General features: G+C 32.2%; 1 protein-coding gene across 2 annotated transcripts in view; it reads left to right on the forward strand.

The window, feature by feature from the left end:
- Positions 1 to 402: 402 nt before the first annotated feature.
- LOC142324201 (uncharacterized) overlaps positions 403 to 14,299 on the forward strand; it is a 42,340-nt gene continuing 28,443 nt past the window's right edge. Inside the window, exons 1-2 of one of the 2 annotated variants that reach the window (XM_075364976.1) lie at positions 403 to 692; positions 4,451 to 4,508. In XM_075364976.1, the coding sequence (XP_075221091.1) occupies positions 581 to 692; positions 4,451 to 4,508 (170 nt within the window). In that variant the 5' untranslated portion in view covers positions 403 to 580. The remainder of the gene's footprint in view (positions 693 to 4,450; positions 4,509 to 14,299) is intronic. The other variant, XM_075364975.1, reaches the window with a different exon arrangement.

A 14,299-nucleotide genomic window follows, 5' to 3' on the forward strand; every position in this document is an offset into this window, starting at 1 on the left:
GATCAATGGCTCTGAAAGAAACACCAGCAATTAGTCGTCAGTTATGAGTAGAATTCTGACTTCTAAATCGATTGGTTTGGGCTTATTTTTTACTAGCCTGTTGTTTTGTTATAAATCCCAACCAGCTTTCTGATTAAAATAAATTTTTAACTCTTTCCACGTAGTAATGATAAACCAATTGGTTTGGACGTTCTTCTGAATTTTAATTAAAGTACAGATGAGCGCTGTACTTATTACTTTTCCAGATATTTCTCTTATACAGTATATCCGAAGTCAGTTAAAATAAGAAGAAAAATTTATGGAATGTCCTTTTTTCAACCAAGATTGTTTGTCACTTATTTCGAAATAATAATAATTAGTTTTAGGCATTTGGTTGGTATCCATGTTTGTGTTTATTGTTACGCATGTGTACAGTAGTTTATTGAAACAACAGGTGTTGCGTGGTGGTTATACCTAGTGTGGAGTTGTTTAGCCGTACGGTAAATTAAGTAACTTGTTTTGATTGAATTTATTTACACATGTTTTTTTATATCACTAGTCGTGTGATTATACTCTGAAACCAGCTAATTGTAGACAAGTTATGGTTTTCAGAACAGGTATCTCTTTTTTTACTGCGATATGTTTATTAGCAGAAATTGGCTGTCAAGAATTTGAAGGAAGATTTCCTTTTGCAGGAAGGAATCAATTTGACGGTAAGTATTTATTCTAATTAAAAGTTTGTTTGTCTTTGTTGAACAGGTAGACAAAACTTATTAATAAATTTAACTGGTTTATACCTTAAAAGTGGATTTTTATTTCCATTAATTGTAATTTATATAATGTGATAACAGTGCACTTCAAAACAGCGAAGTACATTTGCCCTTTCAATTAGCATTTATTATTTTCTGTTTCAAAATATTTACGAAAGTATTAGATTTTTACATATTATATAACCTCAATTACCAGTATTATTAATGTAAGATGTTTAAAATATTTTTTAAAACTTTGTGAATGAAAGTTGACTTTACATTAAATTGGAACGTATGCTCTAGAATTGTAGTGTTAACATATGATTTCAATTGAAAATAAATGTTTTATTCATATCTGTATATAATTACATGTGCCATACAGATTTTGTCAGGAAAATGGGTTGGTGTTCTACTCCATAAAAGGATGTAGCATGACATTCAACAGGAAGGTTCAAGTAAAATCTTGATCTCTATATGTATTTGTGTAACAAAGAAGTCAAGCTTCATTCGTTCACTATAGTTAATTGAATCCAAAATGTGTGTGAGAATAAAAAACCATATTGAACCCAAAGGAAAGACACTCGTCATGTGACATGTGTTGTCATGTCACCCCCTCTATACCTAGCCCTTAGAAACTTTACTGGAGATCATCTTCAAAGCCTCTAGACTTATTGCAGTCTGGCCTCAGTAAAGATGCCAGCGATGCGAGTGCTACATGTGACGTTCCCATAGATGTAAACACTATCCTACAAAACACTGCCAACAAGTCTCAAGCGAGACCCCTGATTGAGCTGAACCTACCTGACTGAAAAATGAGTCCAACTCTGAGCACCAGTGGAGTGAAAAATAAACATCAGAAACATAAAACTATGAAATAACAATACATCACCATGACTATAACATGAACAAAATTGTACATAAAGACCAAACCTAACAAACATGAACCAAAACAAAAGAACAACAAAATGTAATAAACAACAACAGCAGATAAACCAATAATAAACATTGAGATAAACAAACCTGACTAAACTAGATAAAATAAAAAAACTCAAAACAAGAAAGGTGGCCTCCAAAACAACTACAAAAACACCAGGAACTCCAAAACTACCACTAAAACATCAAATTCTAAAAAAAAATCAAAAAGTTACAAAAGGAACAAAACTGAACTACAATCAACAGCGAAATGTAAGTACTATAAACACCAATACTATAACTAATCAAAAACATAAGACATGAAACATGAATGAAACAAGGACAGTTATATAAACCAAAATCAACCAACCATAAATTGAGCCAAAGCCACTTAAAACATACTAGTAATGACTTACCAATAATAAACACTAGAATGATAACAAAAATGGAAAACACAAAACAGAACAAAAACTGAAAATCAACAAAAACAAAAGAGAAAAAATCCACAAAATCCCTCACCACAAAAACACTAAAGGTCAATTCGACTGTCCAACACTCCCCAAGCACACCTGTACTCAGGAAAATTGTCCGACCTGCAGTTATGCTGAGCTGGCTTCCCTGCCCACAAATAATTAACACATAGTGGAGAACCTTCGTCCTTCCTGACTGGGTAGTCCCTGGTAAAATGACCCTTCTTAAAACAATGCAAACAAAGCTCCTTGCCAGTAGAACTTTTGGCCACATTCCCCAGACCACATTACCTAAAACATGTAGCAACCTTCAGGTATTTCTTACTTTGCAAGACTGGAAATTAATAACCACTTGGCCAGTTGCGACAAAGGTAGCATGCAATTGTCACACTCAACTACATAGTGAACGGTGCTGTTGAAAGTAAAAGACACAATAAAAATAATAATTTAGTAAAAATAGCACTTGGATAAATGCAAAAGTATAAGGTACTTTTTTACAGTCTGAACTATTTTGCTGTGTAACTTCAGAAAAGTTCCGTTTGTTGACTTTTTATTTTAATAGTTGTCAGTCAGTTGACTGATATGATTGTATTTACATTTACTATTCTGTGATATTATTTTAACTTTTCAGTCTGTTTTATATATTTCAATGTCTTTCCTCCCAAACAATTTTTACCTTCTATGTATCCATATTATCAAATAACTAAACTTGGATGTCTTGGTATGTGGACTCAACTGAACTGTCCCAACTGAATTTTGTTAATTTTGGCGAGTAATAGTAAGTTTATTTACTTTATAATGGTGTTTTAATATTTGTATTGTATCCCTATTTTGTTTGTAATCTTCTAGTTACAAGTGGTGAGCCAGTCATATATTATTTACAGTTAAATGAATAGAAATTATAAAATGGCTTGTTGCTTGTACAATAAACATATACATAACATAATAAAAATGCCAGTATGGATGTACCTTTAGACTACATATTACAGTCATTGACTTTAATAAATAATAATGATATGTGGGTTTTTAGTTGTGAAATAATAATAATAATAGCTTTCTGTAAACATTTTCATGAATGTGTTTATGTCTTGGTATGTGTGATATGTATAAAATAGTAAACAATTCTGAATGGCTGTAATATGAGTAATTTGTTGTGATATTTATTAAACCAATAAGTTGAACTGAAAAGCGCTTTGTTATTGACAAGAGCACAATTTAACAATACTGTAACAAGTAGAAGTAACAAGTACAATGTAACATTAAGTACTTAACACCAGCATTTCTAAATTTCCAGCAGATATCATAAAACAAATTAAAGTAAAAAGTTCTTTTTTGTCAGTATTTAGTGAAAATTGCTTATGCAAAAACTAGAAAAGAAATGGAATTTTATGCTACAATAAAATTTTAGATTGTTTTTGAAAAGTTAATTTGAAATAAATTATTTTTAAATAATATATAGAAAATTATTATTTTTCAGTAATTTTGTGAAAATTACTTAGGCCCTAACGTACTTATTTGTAAAAAAAAAGTATTATATGTAACAGTAATCTTATTTAAATTCTATTGAAGTTGCGTAAAGTAAGTTTTAAGAAGCACAGCTTTGAAATTTGTCTTATCTTGCCAAAGTAATAGCTTTTTATTTTGATTAAATTAGGTTATATTTTAAAAATTTTCAATTACTTAAAAGAGTGAACTTATCATCTAGAATCTAGGTTATTGATAATTATCAGTGATAGTTGATATTTATTATATTGTGTAGACGTTGGCATAATTTAAGTACAGCCATTTTATACCAAAAAGTAATTCAAGTAAAATGTATAATTTTTGCATTAAAATACTATAATTACTTAAAAGAATTTTTCTGAATAATTAATTAGTACACTTATAGATTAGCATTTCATGTAATTAACTGTGAATTTAAATTTCTCATCAGCTAATTTCTTATATTTAATCCACTTATCATTCAACAAAGATACAACAAAGCCCAAAATATATTATTATTTGCATAGCTCATTAAAAAACCCTAAAACTTGAAATATTGGTAAGCTGGAGTAACGGCACCACTAAGTGATTCCTAGTTTGTAAAAACTTTCAGCTTTCACTATTTGTTCCCACAATTATGTAAACAAATGTTTTCGTCCATGCATCAATGCGTGGGACAAAACTGAACTTCTAACTTCATTGAAAATATTGATTTTTAATTTACCATTCTATCTTTCAAATAATTTGCCTTTTTTCTTCACGTGCGCGTGTGTGTGTGCGCGTACACATTTTATAATGCTTTTTAGGCAGAAGATTAGTTTTTTTACAATTATCTTACCTTTTTTTTTTTTTTTACAGATATAAGTGCTGATTTTGACTTTTCAAGAAGCAGTGTATTGGTGAAAAATAAAAGATAGTAAGTATGTGTTGTTTCATTCTTTGATTTTTTTTGCCATTCAAAGAAAAGTTACACTAACAAACATAATTTTGTCACACGAAAGTTTTATGATGTTCTTATGTAACTTTTTATGCTGAATTCTAAAATAAATCAGAATTTTCCATCACTTATAGTTTTTCCATGATTACATTTTTGAAGTATTGCTTATGCAGAGTTCTATCTACTTTTTTAAGGATGGATAACTTTTGTACATAAAAGAATGTTTTATGTGATTTTTAACAGAGGTGGGCTACAAACATAACATTATGAAGGCAATTGCTGTATGTGCATGATGATTTATTTACTGTAGGTTCTGACATGTCAGCACAGAGCAGTCTTCAGAGTCATACAATTAACACGCAATTTTGTTTTAACATTCGCTGTGTATGCGTGTACTGTGATTTCATTCTATTTTGTGATTTATAATAGTGCTTTGTTAGTGAATGAATATGAAAAGAAGTGCATAAATGATCTAGAAAATTTCTGTTATGTGTGTGGGGATTTGATGTTTTAAGAATGAAATAATTCAGTTTGACTCCACTAGTTAAAAAAATGTTATGAGCTATATTTTGGCTATATAATGTTAGGGTTCAAGATTAGAACTGGACCTCTTACATATGCTGTTCGAGCAGTGTGAAATGTCTGACAGACTGGACTAGGAGTAATTTGCATATCAGTTTTGTGATACTGATGATGTGGTGCGAATATAAAGACCTTTGTCTATTGTTATTTCTGTATTACAAGAGTAAAGGAATAAGTAGTAAATCCAAACACAAAGTGCAGTATCTGAATTTACTGTCTGTCACAAGACCCGTGCTTCATGATGAGTACTTTACCTGTACTGCATCCTCCAACTTATCTAACATTAGAAGACGAATCAGAATGTGAGGTAATCATTGAAGTGTGACATGAAGAGCAAGATGATCCTACTTTTGAAGCAGATTCCTTTTTCCATGAACTTCATATGATAGCTCAAAAACGACCTTGTTGAGGATTTGAACTTGTCAAAAAAACAAGCCGAACTTTTGTAATCTAGGGCAAAAAACAAATCTCATCCGTACTGAGACTGAAGTGTGTTTTTTCATAATCAATGGGAAGAGTTTCAAAATTTATATTTTGTTGAAAATATATAGTAAGTACTATTTATATTCTGAGAAAGTTTAATATTCTGTAATAATATTTGTGCTGTTAACATTTTTCTAGTTGCTTTTTTTTTGTTGAAAGTGTTATTCTCCATTCTCACACTTTCATTTATAAATCCTTCTGAACAACCTTATTTCTCAACTCTGCAGAATATCTCCATACTTGACAATTATTGTTCATATTTTAGACAAATATGTGACTTGTCAGCTGCATCACAGTTGTGTAAATTCTTGTTTAGTTCATTCTGAATTATAGATTATGTTTTTTCTAGGTTTTGAGGGGTAATTCAAATGTTTTTTTAAAAAATAAAGTATTAATAAATGAACATTTATTATTCCCAGTTTGAAAATAATTTTTATTTTATGTTCATTGCTGATAGGGAAGAGAGTAGAGTATTTCAAAACGCATAGCGATAGAATCATTGTAATAAGGATAAAATCAAAACCTAAACCGACAACGATTGTTAACGTCTATATGCCTACAAGTGCCCATGATGATGATGAGGTAGAGTGTGTATACGAAGAGATTGATAAAGCAATTAAACACGTAAAAGGAGATGAAAATTTAATAATAGTTGGAGATTGGAATGCAAGCATTGGAAAAGGCAAGGAAGCAAATATAGTGGGTGAATACGGGCTGGGCAAAAGGAATGAAAGAGGGGACCGACTTATAGAGTTTTGCACGAAGTATAATTTAATAATTGCCAACACCCAATTTAAAAATCATAATAGAAGAATATACACTTGGAAAAAGCCAGGGGATACTGCAAGGTATCAGATAGATTATATCATGGTTAAGCAAAGATTTAGAAATCAACTCGTCGACTGCAAAACTTACCCTGGAGCAGACATTAATAGCGACCATAATTTGGTGATAATGAAATGTAGATTGGGGTTTAAAAACCTGAAGAAAAGGTGTCAGATGAATCGGTGGAATTTAGAGAAGCTTGAGGAAGAGGAGGTAAAGAAGATTTTTGAGGAGGATATCGCAAGAGGTCTGAGTAAAAAAGATAAGGTAGAAAATGTAGAAGAAGAATGGGAGAATGTTAAAAAGGAAATTCTTAAATCAGCAGAAGCAAACTTAGGCGGAATAAAGAGAACTGGTAGAACACCTTGGGTTTCAGACGATATATTGCAGCTGATGGATGAACGTAGAAAATATAAGAATGCTAGTGATGAAGAAAGTAAAAGGAACTATCGGCAATTAAGAAATGCTATAAACAGGAAGTGCAAACTGGCAAAAGAAGAGTGGATTAAAGAAAAGTGTTCAGAAGTGGAAAGAGAAATGAACATTGGTAAAATAGGCGGAGCATACAGGAAAGTTAAGGAAAATTTTGTGGTACATAAATTAAAATCTAATAATGTGTTAAACAAAGATGGTACATCAATATATAATAAGAAAGGTAAAGTCGATAGATGGGTGGAATATATTGAAGAGTTATACGGAGGAAATGAATTAGAAAATGGTGTTATAGAGGAAGTTGAGGAGGATGAAATGGGAGAAACAATACTGAGATCTGAATTTAAGAGAGCATTAAAAGATTTAAATTGCAGAAAGGCTCCTGGAATAGACGGAATACCTGTAGAATTACTGCGCAGTGCAGGTGAGGAAGCGATTGATAGATTATACAAACTGGTGTTTAATATTTATGAAAAAGGGGAATTTCCATCAGACTTCAAAAAAAGTGTTATAGTCATGATACCAATGAAAGCAGGGGCAGATAAATGTGAAGAATACAGAACAGTTAGTTTAACTAGTCACGCATCAAAAATCTTAACTAGAACTCTATACAGAAGAATTGAGAGGAGAGTGGAAGAAGTGTTAGGAGAAGACCAATTTGGTTTCAGGAAAAGTATAGGGACAAGAGAAGCAATTTTAGGCCTCAGATTAATAGTAGAAGGAAGATTAAAGAAAAACAAACCAACATATTTGGCGTTTATAGACCTAGAAAAGGCATTCGATAACGTAGACTGGAATAAAATGTTCAGCATTTTAAAAAAACTAGGGTTCAAATACAGAGGTAGAAGAACAATTGCTAACATGTACAGGAACCAAACAGCAACAGTAATAATTGAAGAACATAAGAAAGAAGCCGTAATAAGAAAGGGAGTCCGACAAGAATGTTCCCAATCTCCGTTACTCTTTAATCTTTACATGGAACTAGCAGTTAATGATGTTAAAGAACAATTTAGATTCGGAGTAACAGTACAAGGTGAAAAGATAAAGATGCTACGATTTGCTGATGATATAGTAATTCTAGCCGAGAGTAAAAAGGATTTAGAAGAAACAATGAACGGCATAGATGAAGTCCTACGCAAGAATTATCGCATGAAAATAAACAAGAACAAAACAAAAGTAATGAAATGTAGTAGAAATAACAATGATGGACCACTGAATGTGAAAATAGGAGGAGAAAAGATTATGGAGGTAGAAGAATTTTGTTATTTGGGAAGTAGAATTACTAAAGATGGACGAAGCAGGAGCGATATAAAATGCCGAATAGCACAAGCGAAACGAGCCTTCAGTAAGAAATATAATTTGTTTACATCAAAAATTAATTTAAATGTCAGGAAAAGATTTTTGAAAGTATATGTTTGGAGTGTCGCTTTATACGGAAGTGAAACTTGGACAATCGGAATATCTGAGAAGAAAAGATTAGAAGCTTTTGAAATGTGGTGCTATAGGAGAATGTTAAAAATCAGATGGGTGGATAGTGACAAATGAAGAGGTATTGCGGCAAATAGATGAAGAAAGAAGCATTTGGAAAAATATAGTTAAAAGAAGAGACAGACTTATAGATCACATACTAAGGCATCCTGGAATAGTCGCTTTAATATTGGAAGGACAGGTAGAAGGAAAAAATTGTGTAGGCAGGCCACGTTTGGAATATGTAAAACAAATTGTTAGGGATGTAGGATGTAGAGGGTATACTGAAATGAAACGACTAGCACTAGAAAGGGAATCTTGGAGAGCTGCATCAAACCAGTCAAATGACTGAAGACAAAAAAAAAAAAAATGTTCATTGCAATTGTTTTTGTATGTCTACATTTTATATATAACTTGTTGTTACTAATTGGTATTCATTATTAATTTACGAAGTATATTAATATCAATTTTGGTTATGAAGCTGTAAGGTGCTCTGTATTAAATGGGTTCTGGTTTTGATGGCATATGACTTACCAGTTTAAAGATAAAAAATATAAAAAAAATTCAATACAAAGAGTGTAGTGTAGCCTATATAATATTTCCATTAATACGTATACTAACTGGTAAACTAAATAGCTGCTAACTTCTGATTCTTTAACACAGACTTATTTATGTTTACTAGTGTTATATTTTGGTGAACTGAAAAGAGAATGTTACAGACATCAAGACACGACACAAAAAAATGTTTTTATATATACTTTTTTTTTTGTCTTCAGTCATTTGTCTGGTTTGATGCAGCTCTCCAAGATTCCCTATCTAGTGCCATTTGTTTCATTTCGGTATACTCCCTACATCCCTAGCAATTTGTTTTACATATTCCAAACATTGCCTGCCTGCATAATTTTTTCCATCTACCAGTCCCTCCAATATCAAAGCAACTATTCCAGGATGCCTTAATATGTGGCTTAATTAAATTAATTAAGTTTTGATGTAAGCAAATTATATTTCTGACTGAAAGCTCGTTTCACCTGTGCTATTTCACATTTTATATCATTCTTGCTTCATCCATCTTTTGTAATTCTACTTCCCAAATAACAAAATTCTTCTACCTCCATAATCTTTTTTCTTTCTATTTTTATATTCAGTGGTCCATCTACATTATTTCTACTACATTTAATTACTTTCGTGTTGCTCTTCCTTATTTTCATGTGGTAGTTCTTGCATAGGACTTATGTCATTCATTGTACATTTATATATAAAAAATAATAACTAAACTCTATTCTTTGGTTAGACAAATATAAAAAAAACTAAATAAGTGTTTGAAAATTATCCAAATTAATAGAAAATTTTCTAATGCAATTCATATGAATTTATATGTTTTCTGCTTTTGTTTTTGTTATTTTGTTTGTTTGGTTGTTAACCTAATGAATTGCATTATAAAATTTTCTGTTAATTTGGATAATTTTTTAACTTATTTAGTTTTTATGATAATTAAAATAATGAACATTTCATGCCTGCATTTCTGGGGAATTTGAGAACTGTAATAATTTCCTGTTGAAAATTATTTAACAGCTTCTTTATTGAGCTGAGTATGCTTTTGAAAATCAGCAGGAAAGTCCATAAAAATATTTTGTGCTAATCAGCGTTGCTGAAGTGGCATCTTCATTTAAGCGCCAGCGTCTAAATTATATAAGATGGCACCTTGGTTTAATAACTTAACCTATTATTATTTGTAAAACTTTTTTCCACTGATATTTCACTATAAATGTTTACACTTAGTTTAATCATGAAACTTGCATTGATACCTTGTGTTATAGAAATTATGGCATCCTTTAATGTAATAGTCTTTTGCTTTTATAATAGTTCATATATTGCTTTTCAGTCTTAATATTGTTTTATTCTATTTTTTGTGGTTTCATTTCTGTAGAGCTCAGTGAGGTGTCATTTTGTCACTCAGTAAGTAGAAAGCAAGTTTAAAAATAAATAAAAAGTAAAAAAATGATTTTTTAACTTCAATTTGTTTTCTTTTTAACTCCCTAGTCGATTCATTCCTTTCTACAAATAAATCTGTTTGCTAGATAGCTTGGGTTTTAAGATTAATCTTTGAAGGTAGGCTTGAGAAGAATAAATACACTAATCTACATTTATATTCTTGTGAAGGAATATTCTGTACAATTAGATGGAAATTTACTTTACATTTTTAAGGAAAATTAGTTTGAAAGAAGTTATTTGAATGATTGCGGTAGTTATGAGACTAGTAGTCTCATGCGGTAGTTATGCGGTAGTTATAAGGCTATGAGAAGCATGTTCTAATTTTTTAAAGAAGAGAGTTAATTTAGTGTAATTTCTTTTGAAACAATTATTTCAAAGATTTTCACCTTGTATAAAGAAAAGCAATAAAAAATTAAGGGGAAAATTTATTTAGCGGTATAGAATATCCATATTGTATTGCAATGCACAAGCTTTGAGTGAGTTCACTTTTTCCATAACACACCTTCAAGATTGTCGTACTGTCGTCTGTGTTTGTCTGTATAGAGTTGGTATGACTGCAGTGATGTCTGCAAAATTTGATCCTGATCACATCATACCTTCAACTATTACAGTGTAAACATGTCTGCTTTGCTAGCAGTTTACACTGAGGAAGAATAACAAGAGTGATGCAGTTTCTTTGGTTGAAGGGCGTGAAAGGGAGAGAAATTCATTATAAAATTTTATCACAATATGTCATCTAAGCATAAAAAGTGTTTTTTCCTGGATCAAGATGTTTAAAAGTGGCCAGACGACTGTGATGCATGAAGAGGGAGCAGGATGCCCACCATTTTCCACCATAGATGACAAGATTCAGCAACTTTGAGAGATGGTTCTGGTGAATAGGCAAGTTAGCATCAATGAAATATTGTCTTCTTTGAACATCAGTCATGAGTATGCCCATCAAATTATCCATGACAAGCCCAACTTCCATAAAGTCTGTGTGCAGCGGGTACCAAAACAGTTTACTGCAGAACACAATCTTAAAAATGTTGACATCTACCAGCGCTTACTCAATTGCTTCAACAAGGAAGGTGAACACATTTTTGAGCAAGAAAGCCACCGGTGATAAAACACGGGTTCATCACTGTGAACCGGTTTTGAAACACCAGAGTATGGAGTGGAAACACCCGGGACTTCTGATGGAAGAAAAATTGAAATCTAAGCCATTGGAAGGGAAGGTTGTACTGACCATTTTTTGGGATGTAAAATACTGGAAGATTTGGATGGTAAATGGGACTCTGATCAACTGTGCAAGTTACAGTGAAATGTTGGAAAACAAGCTGAAGCCAGCAATTCACAGCAAACAACGAGGTCTATTATGTTAGAAATTGTTGTTCTTGCATGACAATGCCTGCCAGTACACAGTTCGCCTCGCCGTTTAAACCATCAAGTTGAATTTTGAGGTACTGGAACACCTTCCTTACAGCCTAGATCTTACTTCCTTCAATTTTCATCTATTTGGGCCGCTTAGAATGCTTTACGAGGTCATCGACTTTCCACAAACTTAGATAGGAAGCCGTACAAAGTAACATCACAACCGACTGAAAACCTTTTTTTGGAGGAATACGCAAGCTTTGTGGGCCACTGGACCAAGTACATTGGCAAGGTAGGTAAAAAATAATATACATGTTGAATGCCTACTTTTGTGTAAATAAATTGTAGAAAAAAAAGTGTAGATAATGTTTGACTCGCCATCTTATATTCTATACAAATTTACTAAGTATTTACAATAATAATGAAAGTAAGAGAGATTGATAATTTTTCAAATGAAATATTCATATTGAATTTATTAAAATGCTTTATTGAAACAGTTTCTTTCCTTTTTTTATTCGTGTACACTTTTTTCCCCGTTAAAAAGGTCTGAAAAGTCCCGAACTAAAATTCCTGTAGTCGATACAAGTATCGCCATCTCTCGGACAACCAAGGAATTATCTAGTACAATGTGTGACGAGTGTGAACACAAAATTTCAAAACGTTTCATCATTCCAGTCTCAAGTTATATTTGTCGCGTACATTGTGTTCATGTGACCTTGTACTAGTTCGCGACATGGAACACAGAAGCGCGATAAAATTTTGTGTTCGGACTTCAAAAATCTTTCGTTAAAACTTATTCTATGATACAGCAAGCATTCTGTGATGAAGCCGCATCTCCTACTACTACATACACGTGTGGAAGCGTTTTAAAGATGGTAAAGAGTCGTTGGATGACGACGAACGAAGCGGGAGGCCGTCAAGAGCTGTTCACGACGAAACCGTTGTGAAAGTGAGCATGCTTCTACTCGAACAACCTCATCTTACCCTTCGGGCCATAGCAAAAGAGCTAAACATCGGTAAAGGCGCGGTACGTACAATTCTTACAGAAAAAATGAACCGCCGAAAGGTGTGCTCCCGTTTCGTTCCACATTTCTTGCCCGAAGAACAAAGTCAGGTGGGTCTCTCGCGCTCGACTGCGTTAAAACTGCCAATAGCTACTCTAATTTTTTGCAAATAATTGTAACTGGGATGAAAGCTGGTGCTTCATGTATGATCCGAAAACGAAGCGTCAATCCGCTGCTTGGTTGAGTCCTGGAGCACCGGCGTAAGTCGGGCAGTAAAAATCAAGAGTTAAAACGATGATTGCATTCTTCCACTCAAAGGGCCTTCAATTCATCATGAATTTGCCCCAACTGGTCAAACCATGAATTTTAAATTCTATTTGGAAGTAATGAAACGCCTGATGCGTCGCATTCGTCGAATCCGGCCCGTGTACCGGGGTCCGGGCAGTTGGACTGTCATGCACGACAATTCCCCGGCACACATGGCACAGTTTTAACACGTTATTACGCCGCTAATCGAATCACCGGCTTATTCCACCAGTCCTATTCACCCGACTTGGCTCCAGCAGACTGTTTCCTGTTCCCGAAACTCTAAGCTGAAGAAGAAGGCCGCTTTTTCGACGACATTCTGGCCATACAAAGGGCTTGCACTGAGCAGTTGAAGACGATCTCGCAAAGTGATTTTTCCAGAGCGTTTGATGGGCTCTACCGGTGCTGCAACGAGTGTATAATTAAATTAGAGAATGGTTCTATGTAGAGGGCTGATGCGAGTAAATTCATTTATCTTTAAATCTGTATTTTTATTTAATTTAGTTAGGGAACTTTTCAGACATTCTGTGTATATCCGAAAATGCTATTTGTTTCACATTCCATTTTAATAATTTATATTTGTGTTTCATTGTATTTCTATTGATAAACTATATAGTTGTGGTTTGTATTTATTACAAAATTATTTTATAAAATTAGCTAATATATATTTTTTAGGAAAAAATCTTAAATAATAAAAAAGAATGTCTGTTTTATTACATACATAATAAATTTCGTAGGAAATGAAATAATTTGGAGAAAATTCTTGTAAAGAAATAAACTAGATAATTTTTTTTTCTAATTAAATTTGGATTTAGCTTAAAAATAGTAGACTTACTGTTAACAAAAAAATATGCTTTTTTTTATTTTTCCTTTTAACCTGTAATTCATTAATTTTACATATGTATATCTTTTTTGAGAATGAATAAATTATTAATCAAGAGCTTAAATTTTTTCTCATTATTTTTCAAAAGAGAAATTTATTTTCAAATTTTTTTCTTTAATTCTTTTCATTTACAAGTAAAGTACTTTCCAGAGTATATTATTTATTAGAAAAATGAATCATTTTGCTGCGACAAGGTAAATTTCCATTTGAAAATTTGTTTATAACTTTATAAAACAACAATCTAAATTTGGCACACTGATATTAGTACTTTGTATAGTCCTAATAGCTTGTAGCAGCTTATTGCTGCTTTGTGTGTGAGTGTGTGTGTATGTGGGTGTGTGTATCTGATAAAAGAATAATTTGAGAGATTCATTTTGTATTGTGTGATTTATTGACTTGTTTCTTTTTAAAAACTTTATTAAATAACACTGTATTTATTTGAT

This window comes from Lycorma delicatula, chromosome 4, assembly GCF_047948215.1.
Source record: "Lycorma delicatula isolate Av1 chromosome 4, ASM4794821v1, whole genome shotgun sequence".
NCBI classification, from domain to species: domain Eukaryota; kingdom Metazoa; phylum Arthropoda; class Insecta; order Hemiptera; family Fulgoridae; genus Lycorma; species Lycorma delicatula.